Source organism: Bos javanicus, chromosome 18 (assembly GCF_032452875.1).
Source record: "Bos javanicus breed banteng chromosome 18, ARS-OSU_banteng_1.0, whole genome shotgun sequence".
Classification (NCBI taxonomy): domain Eukaryota; kingdom Metazoa; phylum Chordata; class Mammalia; order Artiodactyla; family Bovidae; genus Bos; species Bos javanicus.
Genome location: NC_083885.1, coordinates 16,690,408 through 16,702,705, shown reverse-complemented (window position 1 = coordinate 16,702,705; position 12,298 = coordinate 16,690,408). Strand labels below are relative to the sequence as shown.

The following is a 12,298-nucleotide window of genomic DNA, read 5'->3' as shown; positions in this document are numbered from 1 at the left end:
CAGCACTTAAGACTCAGGGTAGTAAGCTCTGAGTGGCAGAATGGAGACTTGAACTTAAGGCCATCTGACTCCAGAGCAGAGGAAGTGCCAGTAGCCTCATTTGCTTACTGAAACAGATAAGCTCTGGGAAGGTGAGGGGTATGGTATGAAACGAACCATCTGTGAGACGTGGCCCTGTCCTGTATGAGCTGCGGCTGGGTCAGCAGGTGAGCATGCGCACTTCTGCAGCCCAGAGGGAATTTTTCCCTGGGACTTGGGACCAAGGTGAGCGTCTCCCAAAGCCGCTTTGACTTAAAATGCTAAATAAGTCAGACCCTGTCTTACCTTTCCTTGATGACCAGAAAACACCCACCCCATCTCTGTTTTATCCGTGGAAACAGGGACGCTGAAAGCCATTTGCAGTTGTTTGTGTTTCTCTGGAGCCATCTGTGCATCATTTGTACTCTTTTGGCAAGGTGTCTACGGGGTTCTATGAATCACGCTGTGATTTTAAATTATTAATGTCTGCCTACTCCTTGGTCTCTCCCTGGTGCCTGTTCGCAATATTGAAATGATTGTTGTCTTGCGCTTTCTTTTCTGCAGTAAAATAAAGCCAGCTGATAAATGCAAGAGAAGGGGGCCATCAATATAGCGGATGCAGGACAATTTTATAGATCATCAGTACAGATATGGCATTCTCTATGTTTTATAGATAATGAAACTCCCGGAAAAATTACAGGCAGAAGTCACAGAAAATGGAGAAAACTTCTCAGTAGGGGAACGTCAGCTGCTTTGTATGGCCCGAGCGCTTCTCCGTGATTCAAAAGTAAGGAAGCAGCACAGGAAATGGATCGGTCACATTTTTGATATTCCCTGCAGCGCCGCTCAATCCAGGGGACAGAGCCACGTGTTTGTCTTTCAGCAAAGAGAGAGGAATTGGTCCATTTAAAAACCGATCACTTTTCTTAAGACAAAGTTGTGAAGGGTAAAAATTGAAAAATAACAGCTATTTACAGCAATAACACCTGCCTCCCCTGGGCCTCTCCCTGGAGGGCTTGCTTAGCTATTCTTTCTGTCCTCCTAAGTGGTTTGGGTTTGAGAAATCAGCCTCTCAACGTTTCCCCTTTGTCCCTGAACAAGTCTGAGGCCTGATAAACAGTACCCAGGATACTGAAAAAGGGCTTCAGTATGCCAGTCTATGAGGACTATAAAATTATGCTCATTTTTCTTAGTGACTTACTCATCTTTGCTTACTGATTTCAAGGAAAGGATTGCTGCTGCTTTAGAAATCCCATTCTCCAATCAACCAGACTTTAAAAAATACCATGAAAACAAATAAGTGGTTGCCTATTTTGTTCACTCTTAAGAAGGTATTTAAACATTAGGTAGATAATTGTAAGCGTGTTCTGTGTGTTTAAGTGTAAGTTTGTTACAATCTTCCAATTAAATTCAGTGACCCAGAGAAAATTCTGCCATAAGAAATTCAGGCTATTCCATAATGTTAAGTTGTATTTGGGCTTCCCTGGTGGCTCAGTGGTAAAGAATCCGCCTGCAATGCAGAAGACCTGGGTTCGATCCCTGGGTCTAGAAGGTCCTCTGAAGAAGGAAATGGCAACTCATTCCAGTATTCTTGCCTGGGAAATCCCGTGGACAGAGGAGCCTGGTGGGCTGCAGTCCATGAGGTCGGAAGAGTCAGACACGACTTAAGTGACTAAAGCATCACCACCAAATTGTATCTTATGATATACTACAAAACTGTGATAGGTAGAGGTGAACAGCCTTAGACATGGTAATTGACATGGCTTTTATTTACTATATTAAAGAATATTTTGGTAAAATTTTAACTTTATAGTAAAATCAATAATTTGAAGTGGAAAAAAAAAAAAGAAATCATGTCCTCTGAACCCTGATCAAAGCGTAACCCATCACATGGGCTCTCTAGCATGCTAACAGCAGAGAAGGGGGCCAGTATACGTTCACTGCTGACTGTGGCCCTACAGGGTGCTGAGTGGTTGATGGGTTGTCCTTGCATTTTACATACAGAATAAGGTGTCCTTTTACAGACAATGAAATAGAGGTTTGGGAAAGTTATACAATTTAGCCAAAGTCAAGAAGAGTTAGAGCTGAGCTGATCAAGTCCTCTGATTTGCAAACCAGCACTGTGGAAGGCTGGAGAAGGCAATGGCACCCCACTCCAGTACTCTTGCCTGGAAAATCCCATGGATGGAGGAGCCTGGTAGGCTGCAGTCCATGGGGTCGCTAAGAGTCGGACACAACTGAGCGACTTCACTTTCACTTTTTCACTTTCCTGCATTGGAGAAGGAAATGGCAACCCACTCCAGTGTTCTTGCCTGGAGAATCCCAGGGACGGGGGAGCCTGGTGGGCTGCCGTCTATGGGGTCGCACAGAGTCGGACACGACTGAAGTGACATAGCAACAGCAGCAGCTATGGCAGGCATAATAATGCCCCCCCACCCCCCCCACCAAAGATGCTCGTGTCCTGATACTCAGAATCTGTGAACGTGTTACCTTATCTGGGGAAAAGGGCTTTGCAAATGTGATTAGGTCAAGGATCTTGAGATGGGGAGATTACATTGGGTTACCTTGGTGGGCCCAGTGTAATTACGCAAGTCTTTGTAAGAGAGAGGCAAGAGAGTCAGAAAGAAAGTGACGATGGAAGTAGTAGAGGTCAGAGTGATACCAGGAAGGGGTCACGAGCTAAGGAATGCAGACAACCTCTAGAAGCTGGAAAAGGCAAGAAAAACGTTTCTCCTTCTGAGCCTGCAGAAGGAATGCAGTGCTGACACTACCTTAGCTTTAGGACTTCTGACCTCTAGAAGTAAGTGTAAGATAGTGTGTGTTGTTTTGAGCCTCTGATTTGTGTGACTCTGTTACAGCAGAAACCGGAAACGAATACAAGAGCTGTTATTATGCCTCATGCTGACTCATAAGCGCAGTAGATAAAGATCATGGGGCATTTCTTCCTACTAGTTTGTGGGATTAGAATAAACCATTTATAAAAAGGTAAGTAAAGAATGTACAGTCTTGTTACTCCAGCAAGTCAATTCCCTCTGAGAAAGATAAAGGTTGTGTGACATGACTTTTTTCTCTTGCTCTTTTTCTAATTTTCTGAGATGGATACGTAGCTCCTTATTTTTCAGCCCTTCTTCTTTTGTTTTTTAATGAATTGAGCTAAGACTGTAAGTTTCCCTCTAGGTACAGCTTTGGCTTGGTGTGACTTTCACAACATTCCTTCCCCAACAGATCATTCTCCTGGATGAAGCCACTGCCTCCATGGACTCTAAGACTGACACTCTTGTTCAGAACACCATCAAAGATGCCTTCAAAGACTGCACTGTGTTGACCATTGCCCACCGGCTCAACACAGTCCTCAACTGTGACTGTGTCCTGGTCATGGAAAACGGGAAGGTACAGAAACTTGTGTCACCTCTCCAGAGGTTTCAGTGGTTTGGGCTCTATGGTGGGTAGCTTTTTTCTGACAATTTCAGCTCTTCTTCTCTGACTTCCAGGTAGTCGAGTTTGATAAGCCTGAAGTCCTTGCTGAGAAGCCAGGTTCTGCCTTTTCGATGTTACTAGCCGCAGAAAACAAAGTCCGAATATAAGACTTCCAAAGGACGCCATCAGCTGATTTTAGAGGAAGAGGAGGCTATGTGAGACGAGTCAGATGCGCCTATGGGGTCAGGAACTGTCATCTCAGGGGTTAGATCTGGTCCACCATCCCACCCCCTACCCCGCCCTGCCCTGCCCTGTCCCAGAGCCTGGAACACAGGAAGAGCCAGGGTGAAGGTTGCTTCCCTGCTTTGCCCAGCACATGCCTCCTGGAGGGCTTGGGTCTGGCTCTCAGTGATGAGCAGAGGCAGAAGAAGCCCATGGATTAGAAAACTGACCCTCAGTTCCTAAATCCCTCATCATCCCTCCTGTGTTCTCATCAGTACACCTCAGAGCCTGGGAATGAAAACATTGTAACTTCCAAAAAAGGTTACGAACAGAATGGGAGAATGCCTAAGGATGTACTTTGTAAAGGTTTCCTGCCTGGTTATCAGAAGGAAAAATAAGACTTTTCTTCCCACTTCCTAGGCACATCTATTTTGAGTGTGTGACAAGAGGTAACTACACAGATCTGTAGCTTGAAAGATTGATTACAGTGTTTGGTGAAAAAATTAAAAAAAAAATCATATTGTACGTCCCATTTGATCTATTAGAACAACCAGAGAAACAAAATGTTGGAGTTTGTCTGTAAACGACATTTTTATATCTTCTATATTGGTCATTAAAATGCAGTAGGAAATTAAACTACCCTGAAATGTTGCCTTGCAATTATTTTGCTGAAGATATTCTAGTCTTTGTATTATTTCCTCTCACAGACTCCTTTTGCTTTCTCCATTGACTCAGTAATAAACCCCCACAGCGTTTCTCAAATAAAAGGCTTTTCTTTCCAGCCTTAAGGTTTGCTACGATGGAGGCTGTAAAGACATAGTCCCAGTGGCTCAGGAGTGAGTGCTGCTAATTCACAATAACATTTGATAAGGAAAAAAAAAAAAAAGGAAATCCAAAGGGCTCTTCTGCAGTATTTTCCATAGTCTGTCTGCTTCTTCTTCCTTAGGACTGAAGTCCCTGGCGGTGTTTCAGTGAGGTTTCTTGGACTCTCCTCCCGGTCCCCAGGCTGAGCTCTAGATGTGGCATGGGGCAGCCATGGCCCATGAACTCCCCACCCCAAACCCTTCTTAATCTTGGTCCCGTACTTCACCCTACCCTTCCAAACAATGAGGAAGACAAGCCTGGCACATGGTGGTCAAAAGTGAGTAACAGGAGTGCTTGACACCATGAGGAAGCTCATCCTGGCAGGTACCCCGCATCTCCCTACTCCTTGGGTGTATTTGCATGTTGCGGGTTTAACCTGGAGAGACTGAGGTTTAGGGCAGACAGGCTATGGGCAAGCATTTCAAAGGCTAGGCTTGCGGGATGTGTCTTCACCAAGTCACTCTCCAGCTCTCTGACCAGGCCTGGGCAGGTATCTGCAGGACAGGAGATGAAGTAAGTACAACCAGCTGCAGGTAGAGCTCCCCATCTGGTGAGCATCAGGGTCCTGGCTAAGGTAGCTGGGCAGCAACTCTACCACAGCAAAAGGGTACACAGCAAAAAGGATGTGGTTGAAAAGTCCAGGAGTGAGGGGGCTCCTTTCGTGGGCAGCTCCATGCCGTTCAGATCCCCCTGTGAAAGGGCACAGTGCATCTTAGAATGCTCCACTGCCCCAATCTGATTCTTCCTCCATCATGGTATGTGACCTTGATCTGGGGTCATTAAACCCACATGCACTGGCCAGCTGCCTCACGCTGAGTGTAGCCTCCACCTTGATGGATGCCCAGTGACTCCCCCATGTGGCAAGCAGACCAGGCAGTTTGTGCTGGTCATGGGGATCCATGCCAGCTGCGTGATGTGGGGAGGATGCTTTGTTTTCTACCAACTCAGCACTAGCCAGACAATCAGGCTATGATCTCAGGAGGGCAGAGGGGAGCCAAGGCGACAAAGATCCCTGCGGCTTGTTCAGGTGCATTGAAAGATGAATCACCTCCTGCCACTTGCTTCTGCCCCCGCTTCCCTTGGCTGGTACCATCTACAATAGAATACCTGACTGACACCTAGTGAGCCCCGCCATGTGCCAGGCACTGTGGGAAGCATTTTTATGTGAATAATTTCATTGAGTCTTCACTCCAGTCCATGAAATGGACACTTTTATTATTCCCATTTTACAGAGGTGGAAACTGAGGCTCATTCAGGTTACTAACTGAGCTATAGATGTGTAAGAAGGGAAAAACAGAGGCAGGACTTGAACCCTAGCCAGTCTGACTCTAGGACCCTGCATGTAATCCCTCCACAAGAGCCCTGCCTGTCCCTTCCCCTTGTCCTGAGCAGGGACAATGATGGTTGTCAGCACGGCACACAGCAGAGACTGACTTCTAATGGGAAGCCTGTTGTTCGAATATGCAACGACATGGAACAGTCTCAGAGAGCCCTCACCTCTCAACCCCTACTGTTGTCGAAATGTCAGCCAGGAGGAAAGTATGTGGAATAATAATAACCAATGTTTAGCCAGTACAGGCAGACGTCCCAGAGATAGTGTTTGGTTCCAGATCACAGCAATAAAGCAAATATTGCAAACAGGTGAGTCAGACAATTTGGGGGAGGGTTTCCCAGTGTGCACTCAATTTATATTTGCTATACTATACTGTAGTCCACTAAGTGTGCAAGAGTATTATGTCTAAAAAGCAACATACATATCTTAATTAAAAAATATTGCTAAAAAAATGGTAACTGTTATCTGAGCCTTCAGTGAGTTGTTTTTTTATTGGCATCATCATTATTCTTTTATTAGCATTAAAGATCACTGATCACAGATCACCATAAGAAATACAACAATAATGAAAATTTGAAACATTGTGAGAATTACCAAAATGTGACAAAGATACAAGAAGAGAGGAGATGCTGTTGGATAAATGATACCGATAGACTTGCTCGATGCAGGGTTGGCATAAACCTTCGGTTTGTAAAACACTCAGTATGTACAAAGTGCAACAAAGCAAAGAGCCATCAAGTGAGGTGGATTATAGTCCTTACAACACAGATTAGTTTGTTGAATCCTCACCAGATCACGGTAGAGAAGGTACTGATCTTCATGTTACTGATGAGGATGCTGAGGCAAAAGAGTCCCTGGCCCATCACACAGCTGAAATCTGAACCCAGGCAGATGGACGCTGGAATGTGTGCTCCTCATACACAGCCTGTGGCATAAATCCTCTTGGAAGAGATTGCCACCAGCCCCACCACAGAGCTGCCAGGCAGGTGACCCACAAACTGGAGAACAATTATACCAAAGAAGGTCTTGCACTGTTTTGAAAGTTCTAGGCACCACAACCGACTTTCCAACCTGGGGATCCAGCAAAGAGACTGAGAATCCCCAGGGAATCTGACATTGAAGGTCAGTGGGATCATAGAAATTCCACAGGACTGGGGAAACAGAGAGTCCTGAAGGGCACAAACAAAATCCAGTGCACAGGATCCATGAGAAAAGAGCAGTGACCTCACAAGAGACTGAGCCAGACTTGCCTGTGAATGTTTGGGAGTCTCTGGCAGATGTGTGGGTCCATGGTGGATTGCTGTGGGGTCAGGGGCACTGGGAGCCGCGGTCCTGGGAGACTCAGCATAAGTCCTTTTGGAGGAGTTTCTATACCCCTATGATAGTCTGACCTGAGGCCAAACTATAGAGAGGGAGCACAGCCCCACCCATCAGCAGAAAATTGGATTAAAGATTTACTGAACATGGTCTTGCCTACCAGAGCAAGACCCAGTTTCCCCCACAGCCAGTCCCTTCCATCAGGAAGCTTGCACAAGCTTCTTATCTTCATCCATCAGAGGACAGAGAGAATGAAAACCACAGTCACAGAAAACTAAGCAAAATGATCACATGGATCACAGCTCTGTGTAACTCAATGAAACTATGAGCCACACGGTGTGGGTCCACCCAAGACGGATGAGTCATGGTGGAGAGTTCTGACAAAACTTGGTCCACTGGAGGAGGGAATGGCAAACCACTTCAGTATTCTTGCCTTGAGAATCCCATGAACAGAATGAAAAATAAAAAAGATATGACACTGAAAGATGAACCCCCCAGGTCAATCAGTGTTCAATATGCTGCTGGAAAAGAGTGGAGAAATAGCTCCATAAGGAATGAAGAGGCTGAGCCAAAGCAGAAACAATGCTCAGTTATGGATGTGTCTGGTGGTGAAAGCAAAGCCTGATGCTTAAAGAACAATATTGCATAGGAACCTGGAATGTTAGATTCAAGAATCAAGGTAATTCAAAGTGGTCAAACAGGAGATGGCAAGAGTGAACATCAACATTTTAGGAATCAATGAACTAAAATGGACTGGAATGGGTGAATTTAATTCAGATGACCATTATGTCTACTACTGTGGGCAAGAATCCCTTAGAAGAAATGGAGTAGCCCTCATAGTCAACAAAAGAGTCTGAAACGTAGTACTTGGGTGCAATCTCAAAAACGACTGAATGATCTCTGTTCATTTCCAAGTCAAACCATTCAATATCACAGTAATCCAGGTCTATGCCCCAACCACTAATGTCAAAGAAGATGAGGTTGAGTTCAGTGAAGACCTAGAAGACTACTAGAACTAACACCCCCAAAAGATGTCCTTTTCATTATAAGGGACTGGAATGCAAAAGTAGGAAGTCAAGAGACACCTGGAGTAACAGGCAAGTTTGGCCTTGGACTACAAAATGAAGCAGGGCAAAGGCTAACAGAGTTTTGCCAAAAGAAGAAACTGGTCATAGCAAACACCTTCTTCCAACAACACAAGAGATGACTCTACACATGGACATCACCAAATGATCAATACTGAAATCAGATTGATTATTTTCTTTGCAGCCAAAGGTGGAGAAGAAGCTCTATACAGTCAGTAAAAACAGGACTGGAAGCTCACTATGGCTCAGATCATGATTATGAACTCCTTATTGCAAAATTCAGACTTAAATTGAAGAAAGTTGGGAAAACCACTAGGCCATTCAGGTAAGACCTAAATCAAATCCCTTATGATTATACAGTGGAAGTGACAATTAGATTCAAGGGGTTAGATCTGATAGACAAGAGTGTCTGAAGAACTATGGACAGAGGTTCATAACATTATACAGGAAGTGGTGATCAAAACCATCCCCAAGAAAAAGAAATGCAACAAGGCAAAATAGTTGTCTGTGGAAGGCTTACAAAAAGCTGAGAAAAGAAAAGAAGTGAAAGTCAGAGAAGAAAAGGAAAGATATACCTATCTGAATGTAGAATTCCAAAGAAAAGCAAGAAGAGATAGGAAAGCCTTCTTAAGTGAAAAATGCAAAGAAATAGAGTAAAACAATAGAATGGAAAAGAATAGAGATTCCTTCAAGAAAACTAGAGGTATCAAGGGAACATTTCATGCAAAGATGGGCACAATAAAGGACAGAAATGATATGGACCTAACAGAAGCAGAAAATATCAAGAAGAGGTGGAAAGAATACACAGAAGAACTGTACAAAAAAGGTCTTAATGCCTTGATAACCACGATGGTGTGATCACTCACTTAGAGCCAGACATCCTGGAATGTGAAGTTAAGTGGGCCTTAAGAAGCATTACTACAAACAAAGCTAGTGGAGATGATGGAATTCCAGCTGAGCTACGTCAAATCCTAAAAGATGATGCTGTAAAAGTTCTGTATTCAATATGCCAGCAAATTTGAAAAACTCAGCAGTGGCCACAGGACTGGAAAAGGTTAGTTTTCTTTCCAATTCCAAAGAAGGGAAATGCCAAAGAATGTTCAAACTACCACGCAGTTGCACTCATTTCAAATGCTAGCAAGGTAATGCTCAAAATCCTTCAAAACAGGCTTCAACAGTACATGAACCAAGAACTTACAGATATACAAGCTGGATTTTAGAGCTTGTAGGTAGAGGAATCAGAGACCAAATTACCAACATCCATTGGATCATAGAAAAAACAAGGGAATTCCAGAAAAACCTCTACTTATGCCTCATTGACTATGCTAAAGCCTATGACTGTATGGATCACAACAAATTGTGAAAAATATTAAAGAAATCAGAATACCAGACCACCTTACCTGCCTCTTGAGAAACCTGTGTGCAGGTCAAGAAGCAACAGTTAGAACCAGACATAGAAAAATGGACTGGTTCAAAATTTGGAAAGGAATACATCAGGGCTGTACACTGTCACCCTGTTTGTTTAAATTCTATGCAGAGTACATCTGCGAAATGCCTGGCTTGATGAAGTTCAAGCTGGAATCAAGATTGCCAGGAGAAATACCAATAACCTCTGATATGCAGATGGTATCACAGTAGGCAGAAAGCAAAGAGGAACTAGAGATCTTCTTAATGAAGATGAAAAAGGAGAGTGAAAAAGTTGACTTAAAACTCAGCTTTCAAAAAACCAAGATTATGGCACCTGGTCCTATATCTTCATGGCAAATAGACGTGGAAACAATGGAAACAGTGACAGACTTTCTTTTCTTGGGCTCCAAAATCACTGCAGATAGTGACTACAGCCGTGAAATTAAAAGACGCTTGCTGCTTGGGAGGAAAGCTATGACGAACTTAGCATATCAAAAAGCAGAGGCATCACTTTGCCAACAAAGTTCAGTATAGTCAAAACTATGGTTTTTCCAGTAGTCATGTATGGATGTGAGAGTTGAACCATAAAGAAGGCTGAGTGCCAAAGAATTGATGCTTATGAATTGTGGTGTTGGAGAAGACTCTTGAGAGTCCCTTGGACTGCAAGGATATTAAACCGGTCAATCCTTGACAAAATCAACCCTGAATATTCATTGGAAGGACTAATGCTGAAGCTGAAGCTCCAATACATTGGCCGCCTGATATGAAGAACTGACTCATTTGAAAAGACCCTGATGCCGGGAAAGATTGAAGACAGGAGAAGCAGGTGACAGAGGATTAGATGGTAGGATGGCATCACTGACTCAATGGACATGAGTTTGAGCAAACTCTGGGAGATAGTGAAGGACAAGGAAGCCTGAGGTGCTGCAGTCCATGGGGGTCACGGAGTTGGACATGACTGAGTGACTGAACAACAACAGTTCTGAGTAGCACCACGGGAAACCTGAGACTCTCCAGGTGAGAAAGAGCCCAGTGTTCAGAGTTGTAAAGCCTGTATATTGGTCAGGATTAGGCTCAGTTAAGCTGTTGTAACAAACAGCCTCACATTTCAGGGGTTTATTTCACATTCACATGACGTGTCTATCACAGGTCAGCTGTATCGGTGCTGCTTATCTCCTTCACCCTGTAGCCCAGGCTGGAGGAGTAATCAGAAGGGCCACGTGCCCACTTCACCACACTTCATGGACAACAAGTCACTTGGCCACTCCGGAGTTCAGCAAGGAGGTGGGTTATATACTCTGGCTCCAGGGAGGGGTGTGCCAAGGCAAATGGCAAATTTTTCCTTGCAGGAATTTGTAGATTCCACCTCTTGGGAGGGGCAGCAGATATTTTGAACAATATTACAACCTACCACAGCCTGGCTTTGGGTCTTAATTTTGGCTCTGTGTGGCTGTGTGATCTGGGGAGAGTAGCTTGTCCTTTTTGAGCCTCCATTCCTTCATCTATAAAATTTGGAGATTTGGAATGAGTTCTTTTCAGTCTTGACTTTCAATACAGGAAGAATAAAAAGGAGATATGAAAATAGCTTCTAGAGAATAGAATTTGGACTTCCAAGGGGATTATAGTGAGCCCTAGATGTTTTGCAAATGTTAATTTGTAAAGCTACAAAGTAAGTACGGAACAAGGTTTAACTGAATTCTGAGTCTTCCCTTAGTGTCTTCTTTGATGCTCATTAGAACGTAAGAAATTCTTGGAAATTTTTATTTCATTTGGTGTCCCAGTTTTGCTGTGTTCTGTTAAAATGCCTATTAGATGATCATACATTCCATATTATGAATTAGAACTTCTCCAATATCTTTTTTAGATGCCAGCAAAAAATAGAATAAGCCACTTAAAAGTAGTATTATAAAATAACAACAAATTGCCTATGATATATTTCAGAATGGTCGATCTAGAGCATGGATGGGTAAACTACAGCCCATAGGCCAAATCCAACTTGCCTGTTTTTTTCTTTTAAGGTTTTGTTTTTTTTTCGGCCTTGCCATGTGGCATACAGGATCTTAGTTTCCCTGACTAGGGATCAAACTCATGCACCCCACAGTGGAAGCATGAAGGCTTAACCACTGGACCACCAAGAAAGTCCAGTCTGTCTGTTTTTATCAATAAACTTTTTTCATAACAGAGCCATTGTCATTTGTTAATGCATTACTGATGGCTCCTTTTTGGTAGACCTGCGTACAACCAAACACATGTCTTCAAAGCCAGAAATATTTATTCTCTTGGCCTTTTACAGAAAAACTGCTGACTCCTGGTTTACGCATTGGTGTGTGATGCAATTCAGGCCAATGAAAAGTCAGCTGGGGCGGGGCTGGGTTCTGGAAATTATTCTTTCCCATGGCCTGGTGTGAGCACGGCGTCTGGAGCTACAGCAGCCATCTCGTGCCTGTGGAGGAAGTGGAGAGATGGACAGAGAGTAAGTCTTTGCTTATGACGCTGAGCAGATGCTTTGCTGACTCTAAAGTCATTCCCTCCTCTTTGTCATGTGAGAGGCTGAATTCTCTCCAGCTAGAGATGAGTTGCTGTTACTTGCCGCCAAAAACATCATAAATGATGCAGAAGAAAATGTGGTCTTTCT

General features: G+C 43.8%; 1 protein-coding gene across 11 annotated transcripts in view; it reads left to right on the top strand.

Annotated features, from left to right (window-relative positions):
• ABCC12 (ATP binding cassette subfamily C member 12) overlaps nucleotides 1-4,293 on the top strand; it is a 94,913-nt gene extending 90,620 nt beyond the window's left edge. For 9 of the 11 annotated variants that reach the window (XM_061387090.1, XM_061387089.1, XM_061387094.1 and 6 more), the window contains 3 exons: nucleotides 692-805; nucleotides 3,244-3,408; nucleotides 3,510-4,293. In XM_061387090.1, coding sequence (XP_061243074.1) covers nucleotides 692-805; nucleotides 3,244-3,408; nucleotides 3,510-3,602 — 372 coding nt within the window. In that variant the 3' untranslated portion in view covers nucleotides 3,603-4,293. Of the gene's footprint in view, nucleotides 1-691; nucleotides 806-3,243; nucleotides 3,409-3,509 lie in introns of those variants that run through there. The other 2 variants (XR_009730757.1, XM_061387091.1) reach the window with 1 other exon arrangement.
• The last annotated feature ends 8,005 nt before the right edge of the window (nucleotides 4,294-12,298 follow it).